Raw genomic sequence first — 25204 nt, 5'->3', positions numbered from 1 at the left:
TTTTCCAACCTAATCATGTCTGAGAATCTTGGCATTTGCAGGCAAATATCAGTAAAGTTAGGTCAGGAATCTTTAAAAATGATTTCAGCTAGTTAATATTCCTTTGTAATTTGGATCTTATTTGAGCATCAGTTTTATCTTTTGGACATATTAAAATGAATAAATTGGACAGGTTTGTTTTTTTTTTAATATATCAAAGAAAATGGTTGCTAGAGAAGTTATTTTTTTGTGTTGAGCAGAGTAAGTTGTGTTTACCAGTTGTTACCAGAATTGAGCCTTTCTTTTGTCTTTTTCTGTACTAATTTAATTTACCACTAAGAATATTCTATAGAACACATACTTGTCTTCAGGTATGAAATTCCTGTGCCCAGTCTACCATCAGTTAAGCCACGTTGGGGTTAGTAGAAGGGCTTTACTTTTTGAGAGGCCGTAGGTTGAAGTTGTACCTTTCTTATCCACTGAGGGTGAAAATACTATATATATTAATGAACTATGTCTCCCCTGGACATATGTTTCTTGATAGGATTAGAAACTCATCTTGAAAATTGATGGTTTGTTTATATTCTATCTCCATGGTAAAGGGAAGTCTGGTATCTTCTGTGAGGACTAAAGAAAATAATCTAGGATGATAATAGTGGTAGGATTTTGACAGCATATCACTATGCCAGTGGAGAGAGAGTGTGTACGATGCACACATGCATACACAAACATGCCTTACACACAGATACATATACACACAAATATATACAAACAGACATACGCATATTTTCAGTGCCAGGTTCCAGCTGTTGTATCCATACTATCTGATTTTGTTGGAAGTTGGGTGACCTATTTGGCCATCTTAAAGTAGTATGATCTTAAAGATCATACTACTGTACCCTCCATGATTGTTTTTGTAGGGCCTAAATTCTTACTTATCTCACACAAGAACGCCCTGCTGGTTTTGCCTTTCTATATACTGTTGAATCAGGTAAAGTATTCTTTTTAGTTAACAGCCCTGGTTTGAGACTGTAGGTTTCATTTCAGAATACATTGTTTAAATATGATTCAACTAGTAAGTGGTATAACAAAACCAAAAAAAATTCTGCTCTTTTATTGGCTAAGAGGTTTTTAAAAATAGTATTAGTCAAAGAATACTTTTTCTATTATTAAAAAAGTCCTAGTAAGTATATAATAATATTACCTAATTATTGATAATAGGTAAGAACTCCATAGCAAACAAAAAAGCAGTTGAAATTATATCATATGTAAGTAGAAACAAGTCTTCATTTCTTTGAATTTGTGATTTTTGGGTAGAGAGAGTGGGGAGCCTAATAATTTAATTTTTTCCCAAACTCCTGAACAGTTCATGTAAGCAGTCTTAAGATCTGAATCCAGAACTCAGTGACAAATTGGTTTCAGTAACTGGACACTTCTTGTGGCTTTGTTGAATGGCTCAGAAATGTCTCTTGGCTTAAAACAAAACGACTATTTTAACCTCTCTTGCTACTGCTGCTCTTAGTTCCCATAAATTGAATGTGAAACACTTTAGCTTAATGATAGTATTTCTTGAGATACTTGTTTTCTGCTGTTTTCATTATAGCTTTTGAGGAACTTGAAAAAGCCTTGAGTACAGCCCAAAAAACAGAAGAATCACGGAGAAAAATGAAGGCAGAGATGGATGAACAAATAAAAGCTATTGAAAAAACAAGGGAGGAGGAACGCAGCAATCTTCAACAGGAATTAAGTCGGGTGAAACAGGAGGTTGTTGATGTGACGAAAGTAAGAATAATTCTAGATTGTGACAGGCTACAGCAATTTTGAAACATAAGTCATATGCTTTTCCTATAATTTTTGATTGTAAAGAAGAGTTAATACATGTTTCAGGCCTTAACCATTTCATGAATTCAGGATGTAGGAAGAAAATCACTTTGATAGGAAAAGAGTTTTTATCTTTTTGGTTAGACTTACCAGAGATAGTCTCTGCATATAATTTCTCTTTTGTATTTTATAATCCTCTTCTTTAAATTTTTTAACACAAAAGATGGCATGTTATATATATTGCTCTGTGTTTTGCTTTTCTGTTAAATATGTTCCTTATCATTGACTATGGGTAATGATGCTGCATTTTTTTTTAATGCCACATCTGTTTTAAAGACCACTCAGGGATTTTGCTGTATGAATATTTCATAATTTAATAAATCTACTAATGGATATTTAGGTTTTAATTTTTTGCTATTGCAAATGGTGAATATCCTTGTCATATTTGTTTATCTGTATGTCTTTTTTTTTTAAAGGTTTTATTTATTTATTTGAGAGAGATTTATTGAGAGAGATCACAAGCAGGCAGAGAGGCAGGCAGAGAGAGAGGAGGAAGCAGGCTCCCTGCTGAGCAGAGAGCCTGATGTGGGGCTCGATCCGAGGACTCAGAGTTCATGACCTGAGCCGAAGGCAGCGGCTTAACCCGCTGAGCCACCCAGGCGCCCTATCTGTATGTCTTTTTAGGATAGATTCCTAGGCAAAGATTATGTATATTTTTAATTATTGTGTAGTTGCTTTATGCTTATTGAAGACTGTTTATACTCTCACAGGCAATCTGTTACTGACAAGGATGGTGTTACCTAGCTTTTAAAAATCTTTTCAGGCTTATCACTTTGAAAAAATGATATTGTAGTTTGGTTTTTTTTTTTTAAAGATTTTATTTATTAGAGAGCAAGAGAGTAAACAAGTGAGCAGGGGAGGAGCAGCAGGAGGGGATAAGCAGACTCTGTGCTGATTGTGGAGTCTGATGCGGTACTCAATCCCATGACCTTGAGATCATGACCTGAGCTGAAATCAAGAGACGGACACTTAATGGACTGAGGCACCCAGGCACCCTGATATTGTAGTTTTAATGTGCTTATCTTTTTGTCAATATGATAAACATAGGTTATATATTTTAAAGGAACTGGCAGTTTTTCTCTTTGAGTTGGTTGTTTTCCTGTTGGACTATTGGTCTTACTGATTTGTAAATGTTTTACACTTATAGTAGGAATTAGTTCTTTGGACATACAGTGCGTTTGTCCAAACAATCTTTTGTCTGTCTCTATCTCTCTCTTTATTTTTTCTTTTTTAGACATAAAGTGAGAGCATATACAGGAGTGGGGAGGGGCAGAAGGCGAGGGAGAGAGAGAATCTTAAGCAGGCTTCATGCCCACCCAGCATGGGGCCGAACGTGTTCTCATGACCCTGAGATCATGACCTGAACTGAAACCAAGATACTTGGACCACGACACTCAGACACTTAACCAGTTGTGCCACCCAGGCACCCGTCTTTTCAAAATTGACTTTGTTTATGATTTGTTTTAGCTTTGGGATTGGTTTATTTAAGGGAGGGCATGCAGAGAAATTTTTCTTTTTCTTTATTGTTATCTGACTTTTTGTTCTGACTTAAAAATGCACTCTCACTGAGATCATTTTAAAATTCTGCTTTTCTTATGGCACTTATGTGCTTGCTTTTTTTTTTTTTTTTAAGATTTTATTTATTTGACAGACAGAGATCACAACTAGGCAGAGAGGCAGGCAGAGAGAGGAGGAAGCAGGCTCCCCGCTGAACAGAGAGCCCGATGCGGGGCTCAATCCCAGGACCCTGGGATCATGACCTGAGCCGAAGGCAGAGGCTTTAACCCACTGAGCCACCTAGGCGCCCCATGTTTTCATTTTTTATTATTAAATCTTTGATCCAACTGGAATTTATTTGGTATTAGGAGTGAGGTAGGGATCCAACTTTAATTTTTTTTCCAGTAACTACCAAATAGTCTTCAAATCGTTTATTTAATAATCTGTGTTTTCCCTTCTGGTATGACACCCTATCTTTATTTCATACTAAATTATTGTGCTACATATGGGTCTCTTTCTTGAATTCTCTGTGCTGTTCCATTGCTTCTCCTGACCACATGCCAGTATTACACTGTTAACAATTACTCAGTTTTATAATATGTTCTATTATTTGCTAGGCTCCCCATATTACTCTTATTTTTCAGAAGAGTGCTGGCTGTTCTTGGATGTTTATTTTATCTGGTGAGCCTCTCCCCCCATTCTGTTGGTACTTTTATTCAATTATGTTAAATTTTTAGATTTATTTAGGGAGGTTTGACATTTTTATAAGATTAAGTCTTCCTGTCCAAGAAAGAACAAGGCCAATACTTCTTAATAAATAGTATATGCATGGAAGCCTAGGCATCATTAGATTGGTATAGCCAGGGCAGCTTGACCACAGTGGAGTGCCGTCCTTGAGAGTATCCTCATTCCTCCTCCTATACTTCCCAGTCATGATTGGTGGGGAACATACTTGCAAGATGTGGAAATGCTCCAGCCTAGTAGAACTTAACTACTGCAACAACAACCATCCTTACCTTAAATGAGAAATACTTGGGGCACCTGGGTGACTCAGTTGGTTAAGTGCCCAACTCTTGATTTTGGCTCAGGTCATGATCTCAGGGTTATGAGATTAAGCCCCACGTCAGGCACAGAGCCTGCTTAAGATTCAACCCCCTAGGGGCGCCTGGGTGGCTCAGTGGGTTAAAGCCTCTGCCTTCGGCTCAGGTCATGATCTCAGGGTCCTGGGATCGAGCCCCACATTGGGCTCTCTGCTGAGCAAGGAGCCTGCTTCCCCCTTCTCTCTCTGCCTGCCTCTCTGCCTACTTGTGATCTCTGTCTGTCAAATAAATAAATAAAATCTTTAAAAAAAAAAAAAAGATTCTCTCCCCTTGCCCTCTGCCCCCTCCCACCGTGTTCATCCATGTGTGTACTCTCTCTAAAAAAATAAAAATTTAAAAAGAATAAATGAGCAATACTTAATTGGCTTTTCTTTTAATTATTGAGACATTGGTGACTTTGATTTATGTGGGAAATATGTTTTGATTTTTATCTCTTACACTATTGACTTGATGATTGAATTGTAATAAAGTATTATTTAATTGTAGAGTTATATATTTTATCCTGGATGTTTCACTTTAACTATTTGGTTGACTTTCAGAAATCCTCAGAACAAATTGCTAAACTACAGAAGCTTCATGAAGAGGAGCTGGCCAGCAAAGAGCAGGAACTGACCAAGAAGTTTCAGACCCAAGAAAGGCAGTTTCAGGAGCAAATGAAGATAGCTCTTGTAAGTACCTATTTTGTTTTTGCTACAGGTAAATTTTGCAGCTTTATAAAGTTGTTATCTCCTCACTCTTACCTTTCAGCGTGAGGTCAGACTACTGGCAGCCTTGACCTTTGAACATGCAGAGAAGATAGGATATAGGCAGGAAAGAGGGCTGTCAGAGCTTAACTGGCTAACTGGTATTATGTGAAAATTTTATTAACTACAAGCTTTCATTAACCAGTTTATTTGTATGTCATCCCTCTCACCTTGGCAGTAGGCTGTGATTATGGAGAAGTAAAGAGGAAGATAGGCTTGCTGAAGCCATGAACCAGTGACTGCATAACTCAGGAAAAATGTCTACAAACTCACCAGACTGAATATAACAGTTTCAAGTCTGAGAAAGTTTTGTCTGAAATGCATTTTAAAGAAGAAAAAATGAAAATGACCAAGTAGTTTTCATTTTAAGTAGAATAATTTCAGTAGTAATTTTCAATACATATGATATTCTTAAAAATAAAATAAAATTTAAAAATTACTGACTGGACTAACCAAAATAATACCTAGAAAAGCAAAGATAAGATTTTGGGGAATAGTGTCATTTGAAAGCTTAAAACCAAAAAAATTTTTTTTTTCAAATTGTGAAAAGCCTTTTATATAGGTAACCATAAGAAGTATTAATGCCAAAAAAAAAAAGAAGTGTTAATGCCAAAAAATGTAGTTTGATTGTTTTTATATGAAATTATTATCAATAATATAATTTTAAAAGTTTTAAGTACAAAAGGATGAGAAACAGTATTTATAATTTTAATCTTTTTTTTTTTAAAGATTTTTAATTTATGTATTTGACAGACAGAGATCACAAGTAGGCAGAGAGGCAGGCAGAGAGAGGGGGGAAAGCAGGCTCCCTACTGAGCAGAGAGCCCAGTGCGGGGCTTGATCCCAGGACTCTGGGATCATGACCTGAGCTGAAGGCAGAGGCTTAACCCACTGAGCCACCTAGGCACCCCTTCTTTTTTATTTTTTAAAGATCTTATTTGTTTTAGAAAGAATGAGCATGAGCTGGGGGAGGGGCAAAGGGAGAGGGAGAGGATCTCAAGCAGACTCTGTCCTGAGCATGGAGCTTAATGCGGGGCTCAGTCTCATGACCCAGAGATTATGACTTGAGCTGAAATTGAATTGGATGCTTAACTGAGTGAGCTACCCAGGTGCCCTTATTTATTATTATTATTTTTTAAGTGTACTCTATCCCCAACATGGGCTTGAACTCCTGGGACCCTAAGATCAAGAGTCACATGCTTTACTGACTGAACCAGCCAGGCACTTCAGTCCAGAAAAGGATTTAAAGTAGTTTATAAGAATGCTTAAGACTTTAATAGGATAGTGTAGGTGCATAAAAATTAAAGAACAAAGCAGGACATAAATGAAGCCAGGAATTACTCTAAAAAATTCCTGTCATAAACATATTAATTACCAATACTGGAGTAATTGGCCTTTGGGGACACTGAGACTTGAACAGTGGCCTCGTTAAAACTGTGTTCCAGCACTGATAAACTCAGATGTATTCTGAGTGGAAACAGCAGGATACAGATAGATGTGAAGCACTCACATGCATGTGCACATGCCACTTTCTGCTCCCCTTTCTATCTAGTTCCTCAAAGAGGTTAGCTTTGTATTGATAGTGAAAGTTGAACAGACTATTAAAATGTTCTCTTTTGTTTTTATGGGCATAGAGAGATGTATTTAAAATGTAATTTACATTAGACAGTATAGTATGTTTAAAATGATGTTTTAAAATTGATTAGAAACTAATATTCCCTTATCATTCTGTTTATAATATGGCACAATGCCTTTCCTTAAAGCAATATACTTCACCAGAGTGTAGTGAACTGAAAATATTGCTGCTGGCAGCATGAACTGTATGCAGTAGGTATGGCTAAGTATTCTTAATTGGAGTCCAAAGCCACTAAATGTTAAAAGTGCTCTCTAGAGCTTCTCTTTTCAAAGCAGTAAACAGTTTCAGTACAGATGTTGATACATGATAAGGGCAATCAAAGAAGAAGCTTTTCGGGATTGAGGGGGTGATAAAAGTGTCCAGGTCATCTGAGAAGAGTTATGTAGGCTTTTATAGATATTTCCTTGATCTAATCCATATATTCACATGTAATCTGATTTTGATACGGTTTTCTATGTAGGGTTCCTTTTAATGAGGTTTTTCCTCACAAATTATATAAACTTACAATCCAGTTTCTTGGCCTAGAGTTGAAATAATCATACTCTGGAGTGCAGAGAAGAAGTAGTGACAATTTGGGGACCCTTCACATTAAGCCGTGTTTTGCAAAATGTTTTAAGTAGTGGAAAAAATAGCAGATGTAGTGTGGTTACTGGCACAAAGTTTTTGTTTTCAGTAGTAACTGTGGTAAATATTGGCTGGACCACACTGGAATAGTCACAGTGCTTTGTTTCTGCAGACTAGGGCATGGGAAGAGAGAGGTGATGATACTGCCTACCTCACAGGGCTGGTGTACAGACCAAATGAAAGACAGCATTCCTGTGGAAGTGCTTTGGGAATGCTGAAGATTTATGTGGGTCTAAGGTGGTATTGTTTTTGGCACAGGAAAAAAGTCAATCAGAATATATGAAGATCACCCAAGAAAAAGAACAGCAAGAATCTTTGGCCCTGGAAGAGTTAGAGTTGCAGAAGAAAGCAATCCTCATGGAGAGTGAAAATAAACTTCGGGACCTTCAGCAAGAAGCAGAAACTTACAGAACTGTAAGTGTAAATAATATTTGGGTTCCAGGATTGTGGAATTATTTGTATATAGAAACTAGTGTTATCTCTTCGGTCACTGTAAAGTTGTCAAGAAGGTTTTGTTTTAGTGGATTTAGATTCACATACATGCACTTGATTTTCAGGTAATAAGAGCTTTTCCTGTGAATGGTTTTAGTGTTTGCTACATGGTGTGGCCAACTGTGCCTTTAGCTGGCTGTGTTTCTGTCATCCACCCACTCTGACTCTGCTCTCAAGCTCTCCACTCCTTTGGTTGCTTGCCCTTGATCTTTAGGAAGTGGCCTTGCTTTGTAAGCAACACTTGACCTGGCTTCATCTCATGCCATGTCCTAGATATAAGTCAATCTCTGTTTCTATTATAATGTAGACACCTCAATGCCCTGCTTTTAATGTAAAGTTTTCCCATATTAAAACAATGGTGAACAAATTTATATATATGTGAAAAAATGTATATGTATGTCTCAGTGGGCACATTTTTAAGGCTCTCTGGCCCTTCCCTCCACAATATATGAAATGTATGACCTGTGTTGAATAAACTGATGTTATTTAGACTTTGGCTTTGGTTTATCTGGTGAACGAATCATACTTCTTTCCCATAGTTCTAAACTGTACTTTAGTTTCCCATTTCTAACATTTATGTAAGGTGGCATGATGAAGGGGAATGGATAGGATACTCAGGAGGCCTAGATTTTTCCACTTGTTAGCTTTGTAAATTAATTGTACCTTAATTTCTTCATCTGTCATATGGAGAAATTGAATTTGATAATTCCTTAGGACCTTTCCAGTTCTGATGTTACATGGCTCTGCCTTAGTTCTTTTTCCTTTAGAGTCAAGATTGACATTTTCATGAGCAAACAGTAATCTTTGGTAAAATTTGCATAAGTAGCTTCTTCTTGCAAAAAATCTTCTAAATAATCATTTTTGCCGTGGAAAAACCAGATAATTATTTATCTTCCAAAATAAAATTATGAAGGTAATAGGATACTGTTAATCAGCCTTAAAAAACACACAGGAAAAAAACCCATCTTCCTACCAATAGTTATTATTATCTACTTTCAGAATATTCAGAATATTCTTGAAAATATGTGTGATTGAAATAGTGACCCAAGTAGGTAGAAAGAATCTGAAATTTTAAGTTGTGTTAAAATAGAATCTTTTCTTTGTTACATGATTCCTTTAGGAATTGAGCACAGATTCTTTGTGCTTTCTAGTGTTTGGCATGATATATAGAGTAATTTTTCTAAGTTTTACTCCTTAAACAGGTGTAGACGTTATGTCATGTATATCTTTGCTAATAAGCAAGTCTGTACTTTAATAAAAATACATCTGTTTTTATTAACAGAGAATTCTTGAATTGGAAACTTCTTTGGAAAAAAGCTTGCAAGAAAGCAAAAATCAATCAGAAGATTTAGCTGTTCATTTGGAAGCTGAAAAAAATAAGCACAATAAAGAAATCACAATCATGGTTGAAGAACATAAGGCAGAATTGGAAAGCTTGCAGCATCAGCAGGATGCCCTTTGGACTGAAAAACTCCAAGTCTTAAAGCAACAGCATCAGACTGAAATGGAAAAACTTAGAGAAAAACATGAACAAGAAAAAGAAACATTGTTGAAAGACAAAGAGAGTCTTTTCCAGGCCCACATAGAAGAGATGAATGAAAAGACTTTAGAAAAGCTTGATGTGAAGCAAACAGAACTAGAATCATTGTCTTCTGAACTGTCAGAAGTATTAAAAACCCGGGAGAAGCTAGAAGAGGAACTTTCTGTAATAAAGGATCAAGCAGATAAAGTAAAGAAGGAGCTAGAGGCCAAGCTGGATGAACAGAAAAGCCATCACCAGCAGCAAGTTGAGAGTATCATTAAAGAAAAAGAGATATCTATCCAGAGAACTGAGAAGGCATTAAAAGATGAAATTAATCAACTTGGGCTTCTTTTGAAGGAAAAGGACAAGCATTTGAAAGAGCATCAGGCTCGTGTGGAAAACTTAGAGGTAGATATTAAAATGTCTGAAGAAGAACTCCGGCAGGCATCTGCTAAGCTGGCTCTTTTTCAGTCACAGCAGAGTACTACACACGAGCAGGCCAGAGCATCCGAGGAGCACTTGGCTCAATTGCAGCAGAAATTGTTGGACTTAGAAACGGAGAGAATTTTTCTTACTAAACAGGTAGCTGAAGTTGAAACACAAAAGAAAGATGTTTGTGCTGAGTTAGACACTCACAAAGTCCAGGTGCAGGATTTAAGGCAGCAACTGGAAAACCAGAAAAGTGAAATGGAGGAAAAACTACAGGCTTTAACCCAGCACTATGAGTCCCAACTTAGAGATACTAATACAGAACAGGCACAGACAAAGCAGAGCTTGATAGAAAAGGAAAATATAATTTTACAAATGAGAGAAGGACAGAGCAAAGAAATTGAAACACTCAAACAGAAATTATCAGCCAAGGAAGAGAGTTTTAGTGTTTTACATGAGGAATATGAAACCAAATTAAAAAATCAAGAAAAAAAGATGGAAAAAATTAAGCAGAAAGCAAAGGAGGTACAAGAAACATTAAAGAAAAAACTAGTGGATCAGGAAGCCAAACTTAAAAAAGAGCTTGAAAATACGGTTCTAGAGCTTAGTGAGAAAGAAAAACAGTTCAATGCCAAAATTGTGGAAATAGCACATGCTAACTCTGCTGGGATCAATGATGCAGTGTCAAGACTGGAAACAAACCAAAAGGAGCAAATGGAAAGTCTCACTGAGGTACATAGACGAGAACTCAGTGATGTTGTTTCGGTCTGGGAAAAGAAACTTCATCAGCAAGCTGAAGAACTTCAGGAAAAACATGAACTCCAATTACAGGAAAAAGAGCAAGAGGTAGCAGAACTGAAGCAAAAGATACTCCAAAGTGGGTGTGAAAAAGAAGAGATGAACAAGGAACTAACATGGCTGAAAGAAGAAGGCATTAAGCAGGACACAGTACTAAGGGAATTACGGGAACAGATACAAGAGAAGTCTGCTCATATGAACTCTCTCTCACAAAATGAAACGAAACTGAAAGCACAACTGGAAAAGTTGGAGGTTGACTTGAATCATTCTCTGAAGGAAAATACTTCTCTTCAAGAGCGTATAGTTGAACTGGAGATGCTGGCAGAAAAAGATAAGCTGAAGGTTTCTGAGTTGACTGACAAATTGCAAACCACAGATGAGGAAGTCCAGAGTTTGAAGTCTTCCCATGAAAGAAATGAGAAAAACCTAGAAGACAAAAGCTTGGAATTCAAAAAACTGTCTGAGGAACTAGCAGTTCAGCTGGATATTTACTCTAAGAAAACTGAAGCCTTGTTGCAAGCTAAAACAAATGAGCTAATCAACATTAGTAGTAGTAAAATTAATGCCATACTCTCTAGAATTTCCCACTGTCAGCACCACACAACAAAAGTTAAGGAGGCACTAGTAATTAAAACTTGCAAAGCTTCTGAATTAGAAGCACAGCTTAGACAGCTAAGAGAAGAGCAGAATACACTAAACAGTTCTTTTCAACAGGCTACCCATCAATTAGAAGAAAAAGAAAATCAGATTAAGAGCATGAAGACTGATATTGAAGGGCTTGTAATGGAGAAAGAAGCCTTACAGAAGGAAGGTGGCAACCAGCAACAGGCTGCCTCTGAAAAGGAGTCTTGTATCACACAGTTGAAGAAAGAGTTATCAGAGAACATCAATGCTGTCACACTGATGAAAGAAGAGCTTAAAGAAAAGAAATCTGAGATCAGCAGTCTTAGTAAACAACTAACTGATTTAAACACTCACCTTCAGAACAGCATCAGCCTAACTGAGAAAGAAGCAGCCATTTCATCACTAAGTAAGCGATACGATGAACAACAATGTGAATTACTGGGTCAGGTGCAAGATTTATCTTTGAAAGTTGAAACTCTGAGTAAAGAGAAGATCTCTGCTCTTGAACAGATAGATCATTTGTCCAACAAATTCTCAGAATGGAAGAAGAAAGCACAGTCAAAATTCATACAGTATCAAAGTACTATTAAAGACTTACAGATGCAGCTTGAGTTAAAAGCAAAGGAGGCCAACAAAAAGGATGAGCAGATACATGGATTGAAGGAGGACCTTGATCAGCAGAATGAGAGATTGGTATGTTTAAAGAGTGAAATGGAAGATAAGAAGAGCAAGCTGGAGAAAAAGGAGTGTAATTTAGAGACCGAGTTAAAAACTCAAATGACAAGAATTGTGGAATTAGAGGAGCATCTTACTCAGAAAACAACTGAAATTGAATCCTTAAATGAAGCTCTTAACAATTACAATCAACAAAAGGACACGGAACAGAAAGAAATGCTTCAGAAACTTCAGCACATTCAAGAGTTAGGAGAAGAAAAGGACAACAGGGTTAAAGAAGCTGAAGAAAAAGTCTCAAGACTTGAAAAGCAAGTGTCTTCCATGAAATCTGAACTTGAGGCTAAGAAGAAAGAATTGGAACATGCAAATTCAGGTATGAAGGGCAAAGAAGAGGAGTTGAAGGCACTGGAAGATAGGCTTGAGTTAGAAAGTGCTGCAAAATTAGCAGAACTGAAGAAAAAAGCTGAACAAAAAATTGCTGCCATCAAGAAGCAGTTGCTATCTCAGATGGAAGAGAAGGAACAGCAATACAAAAAAGACACAGAAGGACATCTCACAAAATTGCAGGAGAAGGAGAGAGAAATTCAGGTCTTGGAAGAAAAACTTAAAGGCCCACCGCAGTCAGGAGCATCAGTTATACCCAGATCGGCAGAACATGTGGCATCCTGTGCTGAGCAAAACGTGGATCTTGAGGGCTGTGTGCAGAAGGCATATGACGACAAAATCAGTGCTTTACAGAGGAGTCTAATGGAAAAAGAAAAGCTGTTGCAGAGGCTAGAGCAAGAAAAAGAAGAGACAATATCTTCTCATTCTGAAATGCAGTGCAGATACCAGGAGCTCTTAATAAAGATAGAACATGCAGAAGCAAAGCAGCATGAGGATCAAGTTATGATAAATCATCTTCAGGAAGAGCTTGAAGAAAAAAGCAAGAAATATTCCTTGATAGCATCCCAGCGTGTGGAAGAAGAGGGAGGTAAAAATAACGTAGGGGCAAAGCAAAACTTGGAAGATGTGGTTGATGATGTCCAGAAAGCACTCCAGGAGAAGGAACTAGCCTGTCAGATCTTGGAGCAAAAGATAAAAGAGCTGGATTCCTGCTTGGTAAGAGAGAGGGAAGGGCATAGAGTTGAAATGGAAGAGTTGACCTCAAAATTTGAAAAATTACAGGCTTTACAACAACAGGTGGATGGAAAAAATAAACCCACAGAAGCTTTGGATGAAAGTGGTGAAGAAAAGTCCAAATCACATGCAGTCCAACCCAGATTGCCTGGTAACATGGAGGCAGAGCACAATGACCTGGAATTTAAATTAGCAGGGGCAGAGCAAGAGAAGCAGAAGCTGGGCAAGGAGATTGTTAAGTTGCAGAAAGATCTTCGAATGTTGCGGAAGGAGCATCAGCAAGAATTGGATATCATGAAGAAAGAATATGAACAAGAAATGGAAGAAAAAATCAAGTAAGTTTTTCAGCATGAATATTTATTGTATTTATTTATTTTAGAGAGAGAGAGAGTAAGAGCGGTGGTTGGGGGGAAGGTGGGGGAGAAGAGAAGGAAAGAGAATTTTAAGCACGATCCATGGGAGCCCAATACGGAGCTCAATCTCACGACCCTGAGATTGTAACCTGAGCCGAAATCAAGAGTTGGACCTTTGGGGTGCCTGGGTGGCTCAGTCAGTTAAGCCTTTGACTCTTCATTTTGGCTCAGGACATGAGCTCCACATTGGGCTCTGTGCTCAGTGCAGAGTCTGCCTGTCCCTCACCCTGCACATGTGTGCTCTCTTACTCTCTCTCTCAAATAAATAAATAATACCTTTAAAAACAAAATAAAGAGTCTGATGCTTAACGAACTAAGCCACCCAGGCGCCCCAGCATGAATATTTTTAAGACAGTCCTTATAGTTAAGTCCCTTTTATTGTGCCTGATACACTGAAATTTTGCCTGCCCAAACTATGAAACATAAGTTAAATGCTTAGAAGAAATATAAAACAGTATGGAGCACTGGGTGTAGTGCATAAACAATTAATTCTGTTATGCTGAAGAGAAATTAAAAAAATATATGTAAAACAATTTAAGGTAAGAGGCAGTGTTCTTTCACGTCCGTTTAGAAGGGGAAAAACTTTCTTGCATATGTGATTATGCTTATGTACATATTCCAGTAATTACTTTCTTTTCATTGTAATATTTTTAGTGTTAGTGTTAGTGTTATATAAGATAGATGTGTATGATGAAAATTTTAAGCGGAAAAGAAGAATTCTCAAAGCCCCAGGATGAGTATATAGAGAAAATCATAGTTTCTGTATCTTCCCAGAAGTTTTTTGTGCCTGGACGCACACATACACACGTATACACCCTTAAACATGTTTTTAAACCAGTGAGATCTTACGTGCACTGTTGTGAAGACTAGGTAACTGTGCGTCTTGTGTTGTGTTTGACAACAGTTAGCTCTTTATATTTTTGTTACGCAGACAGGAGCAGGAAGATCTTGAGTTGAAGCACAATTCTACATTAAAACAGCTGATGAGGGAGTTCCATACACAGCTGGCACAAAAGGAGCAGGAGCTGGAAATGACCATAAAAGAAACCATTGGTGAGTCAAATTCAGTGAAGAACAAGTCAGAATCAGCAGAGACTATTTATACTTTAAACTTATTGTTTTCACGCAGTGCTAAGTGCTTAAAGTAATTAAACTGGAGAAAAAAAATGATTCCTGTCTAAGAAATTTTTCTAATAGGAACCTGTGCTTGCCTGGCGGTAGCTTGCCTTTAGGAGAGGAGGAGCGAGTGAAAGAACCTGAAACATTAGCTAATTAATTGCCTTATAAAGACATTTCTGCTCTGTGAAAGGGTACATATGACCAATTGATTTTTATCAAATTTAATTTGGAACTGAAATTGTGATATAGATACTAATGGTTGCCTAATGTATGTTCTTGTATGTGTCCATTTTTTTATGTATTAGATAAAGCCCAGGAAGTGGAAGCTGAACTTTTGGAAAGCCATCAGGAAGAGACAAATCAGTTATATAAAAAAATTGCGGAGAAGGAAGATGATTTACAAAGAACAGCCAAAAGATATGAAGAAATCCTTGATGTACCTTATTTTATTTCTTTTTTTGAAATTTAGCTGTGCTGGATTTCATGGTGGTGCCAAAGATTGGGCTGTCAGATTTCCTGCTTTTACAATGTAGAGGGTTTTTGTTTTGGCTCAGTATTACCCAAATTTAATATTTGCACTCTATGCATATTTATAAGGAGTCTGATTAATTTCTGCCAGGATCATAGTTTCCTGATCAGATTGTGCTAGCCCAGCAGCTCAGTCTACTTGGCAGGTATCGAAGCAACAGTGAGTTACTAAGGGGAAGAATGGATTCTCTTCTTGTCTTTCTCTCAGTCAGACTAAATTTTAAGAGAACCAGACTAAGAATTGGAAATGTGTGGTTGGGTGAAGTCTACGCAGTGGGATAGTTAATGTGTTGAACGTGGCCACCTACCTGGGTTCTTTCCAGGAAGGCCAGTTAACTTTACTCCATCCAAACCCAATTTTTACAGTTTTTGTTGCTCTTAAGAGACAAAAAGACAGGGAAAAATGGAATGCACCAGCCAAATCTTTTATATTTAGTGAAACTTTTGTTTACTCTACTAGTGGTGGATTACCATTGCCATTTTTGTTTGTCAAGATAAGCCATGAATGCCAGTGAGTATTTTGGACTCCAGAAAATTTTCAAATGTAAAACAGCGTGAAGTATGCTATGTTGGGATGCAGATTTTTTAGTTACTCCAAGCCTTATTTCACTATATGCCAGGAAGCATTTGATGATTAAGAATACATAAATCAGAGAATCATGCCTCAACAGACGATGGCAGCAATAGAAGTCTGAGCCAGGAACAGGGTCTAATAATAACTATCTTAAATGTAATTGAAAAGGCCGGAATTCCAGGATAAGGCACATGCATAGAAATGCCACCTTTGTATAATTTTTGAACTTTAGATCTTATTATGAAAAGGTTTGAATAATTTTACTTACATTTTCTTATACTTCTGTAGATTGTATGTGTGTGGAGCTTTAAAACAACTGTTATTCCTTAAATGATTAGAGAATGTTCGAATTGGAAGATACATTAAAGTTCGTTTAGTCTTTCTTTCTTTCTTTCTTTCTTTTCTTTTCTTTTGCTTTTCTTTTTTCTTTTCTTTCTTTTCTTTCTTTTGCCAAAGGCAAAGCCAGTTCAGCATAGTTAAGTGATTTATCTAAAACTTCACAGTGAGTGGGAGAGCACTGACCCTTCATTAGCTTTATGTAATTATAAAGACTTCTCTCTAAGAAAGGAACCTGGGGAAGGCAGTAGTTCTTTATCATGGATAAGTAAGTCAGGGAGCTTCCTTTGCAGGGGACGAACTGTGCCACAGCTAGCATGTTCCCTCTTGTGAACAACTTCTCTTTCTCTGGATGTGTGGAGTAGCAGACAAAAGACTTTCCAAGGTCATGACAGACCTCTATAATAGACGGGTGTGGAAACAGGGAGGCAGATAAGAACGTTAACCTGTGATATGGTTCCTCCTTGAAAATTGGGTGTATATTAGGGAAATTAAAGGAATGATCCTTTAAGTTTCTCGCTTGGGGACAGGAACTGGAGGGTGAGGGAAGGAGTTCGGTGGCTTCTTCTCCAAAATGCCTTCCTGTGCCTCAGACCAGCACTGTCCATTAGAAATAGAATGCAGGCCACAAATTTGAGCCATATATGTAATTTAACATTTTCTATTATCATTAAGAAAAGAAAAAGACAGGTGAATTTAATTTTTTAAAAAGGTTTTATTCAAATTCCAGTTAGTTCACATGCAGTGTAATACTAGTTTTCAGGTGTACAATATAGTGATTCAACACTTCTCTACAACACCAGTGCTCATCGCAGATAGTGCACTCCTTCATCCCCATCCCCTATTTCACCCATCCCCTCTGGTAACCAGCAGTTTGTTCTCTATAGTTAAAGTCTGTTTCTTGGTTTCTTTCTCTTTCCCTCCTTCCCTCCTCCCCCACCCGACTTTGCTCATTTGTTTCTTAAATTCCACATATGAGTGAAATCATTTGATATTTGTCTTTCTCTGACTTAGTATGTGAACTTAATTTTAATAGTAATATGTTAACACATGATATCCAGAATATTATCATTTCAGTATGTGGTGAATATAAAAATTACATATGGATTATTTCTTTAAGTTTCGGTATGTTTTTATGTTTGCAGCCCATATCAGTGTGGATTAGCTAATTGTGCTCATAACCACAGTTCTGGGATGGCCTATGGCTACTCTGTTAGACGGTGTGGCCTCAGACTTTGAACTGCCGGGTCTAGGTCTGACTTTGATAAATAGGCAGTTCCTATCAGAAAACTCCAAATACAAACTCTGTCTTGAAGAATTTCTTTTTAAGGTACAGATTTGGGGCACCTGGATGGTTCAGTCAGTGGGTTAAAGCCTTTGCCTTTGGCTCAGCTCATGATCTCAGGGTCCTGGGATTGAGCCTAGCATCGGGCTCTCTGCTCAGTGGGGAGCCTGCATCCCCTTCTCTCTTTGCCTGCCTCTCTACCTACTTGTGATCTCTCTCTCTCTGTGTCAAATAAAGAAAGAAATAAAAATCTTAAAAAAAAAAAAAGTACAGATATTACCAAAGTGCCGGGGTCACTCAGTCGGTTAAGTGTCCAACTCCATGTCAGCTCAGGTTTTTTTTTTTTTTTAAAGATTTTATTTATTTATTTGACAGAGAGAGATCACAAGTAGGCAGAGAGGCAGGCAGAGAGAGAGAGGAGGAAACAGGCTCCCTGCTGAGCAGAGAGCCCGATGCGGGACTCGATCCCAGGACCCTAAGATCATGACCTGAGCCGAAGGCAGCGGCTTAACCCACTGAGCCACCCAGGCGCCCTCAGCTCAGGTTTTGATCTCAGGGTTGTGAACTTGAACCCACGATGGGCTCCATGCTAGACATGGCGCCTACTTTAAAAAAAAAAGGTACCAATGTTACTAAAAGAGATACTAGCAATTCTTAGCAAATTCTATATTCCTTTGATTCTGAGATATTCTCTACCATTCTTCCATTTAAAAATTTCGAGAATTTGAGTTTCCTGTGGGGTTTGTATGTTTTATGCAGTGGTGTATTTTCACCTTCTGGAAAGCTGTTATCAGATGATTTTTCTGAATGATGACATTGTAGAGTGTTGTGCTTTTGTCATCCTTTAAAACAATTCTGTGATTTGCTAATAGCAGCATAGTGGAACTTGCTGCTTAGGAACTTTACTGTCTTAGGTAACATTCTTACTACTTCCCCCATTTGAAGATACTGGTGACTTTTGTCATCCTTGATTCATACCTCTTTCTTTCTCAGCCCCTCACACATATGCATCCTCACACCTATTAGGCATGAAATCTGTTTGTCTTCCCTGATTTACTAGGCAGAGAAATCTTCTGTATCTGTTTAATTGTATACCTCCAACACAATAGCCAACATAGAGTAGACTCTTCAGAATATAGTTTTCATTGAGTCATACTGCATGTTCTTCTCCTCTAAGCGCAGTTACTGTTGCCACTGTCTGACTATCATTGCCACTCTCTGACTGCCAATCTTCCATTTGGTCTGGTCTTTTGTATTAACCAGCTGATGTTTTTGCTGCTGGTTTTTTTCCCTAAAGTATCCATCTCTTCTTGTCAGAGGTATTTTCTGTCTTGAAATGAGAATGTGATCATACCACTTCTCTTAAATACCTTCAGCTTCCCATCATCCCAGTGATACCTCCTCCAGTTCATTTGGTGCTAGATGAACTCAACTTCAGCTTGTTCTTTATCCTATTTTACCTTTGGTTATGCTTTTCTGTGTGCCTAAAGAGCACTTTCTCAAGCTTTGTGAATTAGTAAGTTAAGTTATTACCATTTCTCAAATTTGGGCTTTAAAAAATAAGATTTCAGTTTAACTTTTATTTAGAGAACAATTTTTGAATAAAATCTTTTCATACAATTTAAAGATCAAAATAATATTAAAAAGTATAGAGAATGTTCTGTAATGAAAACCCATTCCTGTTTTCTGTATTCTACATCTTGCCCCTTTTTTCTCCACAGGTAACCATTCTTCTTTTCTCTTTTCTTTTTAAGAGATTTTTATTTATATGAGAAAGAGAGTGAGTGTGCCTGAGCAGGGAGAGGGGCAGAGAGAGAGAGAGAGAGAATTTCAAGCAGACTGTGTGCTTAGAGTGGAGTCTGACACGGTACTCAACTGCCATGACCCTGAGAATCATGACCTGGGCCAAAATCACGAGTTGGACACTTAACCAAGCCACCCAGATGCCCCATTCTTTTCTTTTTAAAAACATTCCATTTATTTAAGTAAATAAAACCCAAACAAAAACAGTTCTTCCATTTCTCCCACCTCCCCATGCCCTACCTCTGGCAGCCACCAATCTGTTCTCTGAATCTGTGAGTTTGATTTTTAAATTTTACTTACTTACTTTTAGATTCCACATATAAGTGAGATCATTACAGTGTTTGTTTTTCTCTCTCACTTATTTCATTCAGCGTAATGCCCTTGAAATCCATCCATGTTGTCACAAATAGCAAAGTTTCATTCTTTCTTATGGCTGAATGTTATTTCTCTGTGTATATGTGTAACAGTTTCTTTATCCATTCATTTGTGTGTGGATTTGATAATTTCTTTATCCATTCATCTACGGATGGACACTTAGGTTGTTCCCATATATTGGCTATTTATTATAAATAGTGCTACAGTGAACATTGGGTACCTATATCTTTTTTTTTTTAATTTTTTATTTTTTATAAAAATATATTTTTATCCCCAGGGGTACAGGTCTGTGAATCACCAGGTTTACACACTTCACAGCACTCACCAAAGCACATACCCTCCCCAACGTCCATAATTCCACCCCCTTCTCCCAACCCCCCTCCCCCCAGCAACCCTCAGTTTGTTTTGTGAGATTAAGAGTCACTTATGGTTTGTCTCCCTCCCAATTCCATCTTGTTTCATTGATTCTTCTCCTACCCACTTAAGCCCCCATGTTGCATCACCACTTCCTCATATCAGGGAGATCATATGATAGTTGTCTTTCTCCGCTTGACTTATTTCGCTAAGCATGATACGCTCTAGTTCCATCCACGTCGTCGCAAATGGCAAGATTTCATTTCTTTTGATGGCTGCATAGTATTCCATTGTGTATATATACCACATCTTCTTGATCCATTCATCTGTTGATGGACATCTAGGTTCTTTCCATAGTTTGGCTGTTGTGGACATTGCTGCTATAAACATTCGGGTGCACGTGCCCCTTTGGATCACTACGTTTGTATCTTTATGGTAAATACCCAGTAGTGCAATTGCTGGGTCATAGGGCAGTTCTATTTTCAACATTCTGAGGAATCTCCATGCTGTTTTCCAGAGTGGCTGCACCAGCTTGCATTCCCACCAGCAGTGTAGGAGGGTTCCCCTTTCTCCGCATCCTCGCCAGCATCTGTCATTTCCTGACTTGACTTTAGCCATTCTGACTGGTGTGAGGTGATATCTCATTGTGGTTTTGATTTGTATTTCCCTGATGCCGAGTGATATGGAGCACTTTTTCATGTGTCTGTTGGCCATCTGGATGTCTTCTTTGCAGAAATGTCTGTTCATGTCCTCTGCCCATTTCTTGATTGGATTATTTGTTCTTTGGGTGTTGAGTTTGCTAAGTTCTTTATAGATTCTGGACACTAGTCCTTTATCTCATATGTCGTTTGCAAATATCTTCTCCCATTCTGTCAGTTGTCTTTTGATTTTGTTAACTGTTTCCTTTGCTGTGCAAAAGCTTTTGATCTTGATGAAATCCCAATAGTTCATTTTTGCCCTTGCTTCCCTTGCCTTTGGTGATGTTCCTAGGAAGATGTTGCTGCGGCTGAGGTCGAAGAGGTTGCTGCCTGTGTTCTCCTCAAGGGTTTTGATGGATTCCTTTTGCACATTGAGGTCCTTCATCCATTTTGAGTCTATTTTCGTGTGTGGTGTAAGAAAATGGTCCAATTTCATTTTTCTGCATGTGGCTGTCCAATTTTCCCAGCACCATTTATTGAAGAGGCTGTCTTTTTTCCATTGGACAGTCTTTCCTGCTTTGTCGAAGATTAGTTGACTGTAGAGTTGAGGGTCTATTTCTGGGCTCTCTATTCTGTTCCATTGATCTATGTGTCTGTTTTTGTGCCAGTACCATGCTGTCTTGATGATGACAGCTTTGTAATAGAGCTTGAAATCCGGAATTGTGATGCCACCAACTTTGGCTTTCTTTTTCAATATTCTTCTGGCTATTCGAGGTCTTTTCTGGTTCCATATAAATTTTAGAATTATTTGTTCCATTTCTTTGAAAAAGATGGATGGTACTTTGATAGGAATTGCATTAAATGTGTAGATTGCTTTAGGTAGCATAGACATTTTCACAATATTTATTCTTCCAATCCAGGAGCATGGAACATTTTTCCATTTCTCTGTGTCTTCCTCAATTTCTTTCATGAGTACTTTATAGTTTTCTGAGTATAGATTCTGTGCCTCTTTGGTTAGGTTTATTCCTATGTATCTTATGGTTTTGGGTGCAATTGTAAATGGGATTGACTCCTTAATTTCTCTTTCTTCTGTCTTGTTGTTGGTGTAGAGAAATGCAACTGATTTCTGTGCATTGATTTTATATCCTGACACTTTACTGAATTCCTGTATAAGTTCTAGCAGTTTTGGAGTGGAGTCTTTTGGGTTTTCCACATATAGTATCATATCATCTGCGAAGAGTGATAATTTGACTACTTCTTTGCCGATTTGGATGCCTTTAATTTCCTTTTGTTGTCTGATTGCTGAGGCTAGGACCTCTAGTACTGTGTTGAATAGCAGTGGTGATAATGGACATCCCTGCCGTGTTCCTGACCTTAGCGGAAAAGCTTTCAGTCTTTCTCCATTGAGAATGATATTTGCGGTGGGTTTTTCATAGATGGCTTTGATGATATTGAGGTATGTGCCCTCTATCCCTACACTTTGAAGAGTTTTGATCAGGAAGGGATGCTGTACTTTGTCAAATGCTTTTTCAGCATCTATTGAGAGTATCATATGGTTCTTGTTATTTCTTTTATTGATGTGTTGTATCACATTGACTGATTTGCAGATGTTGAACCAACCTTGCAGCCCTGGAATAAATCCCACTTGGTCGTGGTGAATAATCCTTTTAATGTACTGTTGAATCCTATTGGCTAGTATTTTGTTGAGTATTTTCGCATCTGTGTTCATCAAGGATATTGGTCTATAGCTCCCTTTTTTGATGGGATCCTTGTCTGGTTTTGGGATCAAGGTGATGCTGGCCTCATAAAATGAGTTTGGAAGTTTTCCTTCCATTTCTATTTTTTGGAACAGTTTCAGGAGAATAGGAATTAGTTCTTCTTTAAATGTTTGGTAGAATTCCCCCGGGAAGCCGTCTGGCCCTGGGCTTTTGTTTGTTTGGAGATTTTTAATGACTGTTTCAATCTCCTTACTGGTTATGGGTCTGTTCAGGCTTTCTATTTCTTCCTGGTTCAGTTGTGGTAGTTTAAATGTTTCTAGGAATGCATCCATTTCTTCCAGATTGTCAAATTCGTTGGCGTAGAGTTGCTCATAGTATGTTCTTATAATAGTTTGTATTTCTTTGGTGTTAGCTGTGATCTCTCCTCTTTCATTCATGATTTTATTTATTTGGGTCCTTTCTCTTTTCTTTTTGATAAGTCGGGCCAGGGGTTTATCAATTTTATTAATTCTTTCAAAGAACCAGCTCCTAGTTTTATTGATTTGTTCTATTGTTTTTTTGGTTTCTAGTTCATTGATTTCTGCTCTGATCTTTATGATTTCTCTTCTCCTGCTGGGCTTAGGGTTTCTTTCTTGTTCTTTCTCCAGCTCCTTTAGGTGTAGGGTTAGGTTGTGTACCTGAGACCTTTCTTGTTTCTTGAGAAAGGCTTGAACCGCTATATATTTTCCTCTCAGGACTGCCTTTGTTGTGTCCCACAGATTTTGAACCGTTGTATTTTCATTATCATTTGTTTCCATGATTTTTTTCAATTCTTCTTTAATTTCCCGGTTGACCCATTCATTCTTTAGAAGGATGCTGTTTAGTCTCCATGCATTTGGGTTCTTTCCAAACTTCCTTTTGTGGTTGAGTTCTAGCTTCAGAGCATTGTGGTCTGAAAATACGCAGGGAATGATCCCAATCTTTTGATACCGGTTGAGTCCTGATTTAGGACCGAGGATGTGATCTATTCTGGAGAATGTTCCATGTGCACTAGAGAAGAATGTGTATTCTGTTGCTTTGGGATGAAAAGTTCTGAATATATCTGTGATGTCCATCTGGTCCAGTGTGTCGTTTAAGGCCTTTATTTCCTTGCTGATCTTTTGCTTGGATGATCTGTCCATTTCAGTGAGGGGAGTGTTAAAGTCCCCTACTATTATTGTATTGTTGTTGATGTGTTTCTTTGATTTTGTTATTAATTGGTTTATATAGTTGGCTGCTCCCACGTTGGGGGCATAGATATTTAAAATTGTTAAATCTTCTTGTTGGACAGACCCTTTGAGTATGATGCAGTGTCCTTCCTCATCTCTTATTATAGTCTTTGGCTTAAAATCTAATTGATCTGATATAAGGATTGCCACTCCTGCTTTCTTCTGATGTCTATTAGCATGGTAAATTCTTTTCCACCCCCTCACTTTAAATCTGGAGGTGTCTTCGGGCTTAAAATGAGTTTCTTGGAGGCAACATATAGATGGGTTTTGTTTTTTTATCCATTCTGATACCCTGTGTCTTTTGACAGGGGCATTTAGCCCATTAACATTCAGGGTAACTATTGAGAGATATGAATTTAGTGCCATTGTATTGCCTGTAAGGTGACTGTTACTGTATATGGTCTCTGTGCCTTTCTGATCTACCACTTGTAGGCTCTCTCTTTGCTTAGAGGACCCCTTTCAATATTTCCTGTAGAGCTGGTTTGGTGTTTGCAAATTCTTTCAGTTTTTGTTTGTCCTGGAAGCTTTTAATCTTTCCTTCTATTTTCAATGATAGCCTAGCTGGATATAGTATTCTTGGCTGCATGTTTTTCTCATTTAGTGCTCTGAAAATATCATGCCAGCTCTTTCTGGCCTGCCAGGTCTCTGTGGATAAGTCAGCTGCCAATCTAATATTTTTACCATTGTATGTTACAGACTTCTTTTCCCTGGCTGCTTTCAGGATTTTCTCTTTGTCACTGAGACTTGTAAATTTTACTATTAGGTGACGGGGTGTGGGCCTATTCTTATTGATTTTGAGGGGCGTTCTCTGAACCTCCTGAATTTTGATGCTCGTTCCCTTTGCCATATTGGGGAAATTCTCCCCAATAATTCTCTCCAGTATACCTTCTGCTCCCCTCTCTCTTTCTTCTTCTTCTGGAATCCCAATTATTCTAATGTTGTTTCATCTTATGGTGTCACTTATCTCTCGAATTCTCCCCTCGTGGTCCAGTAGCTGTTTGTCCCTCTTTTGCTCAGCTTCTTTATTCTCTGTCATTTAGTCTTCTATATCACTAATTCTTTCTTCTGCCTCATTTATCCTAGCAGTGAGAGCCTCCATTTTTGATTGCACCTCATTAATAGCTTTTTTGATGTCAACTTGGTTAGATTTTAGTTCTTTTATTTCTCCAGAAAGGGCTTTTATATCTCCCGAGAGGGTTTCTCTAATATCTTCCATGCCTTTTTCGAGCCCGGCTAGAACCTTGAGAATTGTCATTCTAAACTCTAGATCTGACATATTACCAATGTCTATATTGATTAGGTCCCTAGCCTTTGGTACTGCTTCTTGTTCTTTTTTTTGTGGTGAATTTTTCCGTCTTGTCATTTTATCTAGATAAGAGTATATGAAGGAGCAAGTAAAATACTAAAAGGGTGGCAAGAACCCCAGGAAAATATGCTTTAACCAGATCAGAAGAGATCCCAAATCGTGAGGGGGGAGAAAGGGAATAAAAAGAGGTTCAAAAAGGGGGAAAGAAAAAAAAAAAAGAAAAAAAAAAAAGAAAATTAAAAAAAAAAAGAAAACGAATAAAGAAAAATATAAAAAAGAGAAAATATATATATTAGATAAACTAGTTAAAAAATGTTAAAAAAGAAAAGGGTAAAAGTTTAAAAAAAATTTTACCAGAAGGCGAGAGAAAAAACAAAAAATGAAAAAGA

General features: G+C 37.7%; 1 protein-coding gene across 7 annotated transcripts in view; it reads left to right on the top strand.

Annotated features, from left to right (window-relative positions):
• The window catches only part of GOLGA4 (golgin A4), a 126075-nt gene that overhangs the window by 68072 nt on the left and 32799 nt on the right, over positions 1–25204 (top strand). For all 7 annotated transcript variants that reach the window (XM_032354477.1, XM_032354879.1, XM_032354558.1 and 4 more), the window contains 6 exons: positions 1583–1761; positions 4997–5125; positions 7719–7874; positions 9235–13454; positions 14464–14585; positions 14957–15087. In XM_032354477.1, coding sequence (XP_032210368.1) covers positions 1583–1761; positions 4997–5125; positions 7719–7874; positions 9235–13454; positions 14464–14585; positions 14957–15087 — 4937 coding nt within the window. The remainder of the gene's footprint in view (positions 1–1582; positions 1762–4996; positions 5126–7718; positions 7875–9234; positions 13455–14463; positions 14586–14956; positions 15088–25204) is intronic.

This window comes from Mustela erminea, chromosome 1, assembly GCF_009829155.1.
Source record: "Mustela erminea isolate mMusErm1 chromosome 1, mMusErm1.Pri, whole genome shotgun sequence".
NCBI classification, from domain to species: domain Eukaryota; kingdom Metazoa; phylum Chordata; class Mammalia; order Carnivora; family Mustelidae; genus Mustela; species Mustela erminea.
The sequence above is the reverse complement of the archived record's forward strand: the minus strand, read 5'-3'. Positions and strand labels throughout refer to the sequence as shown.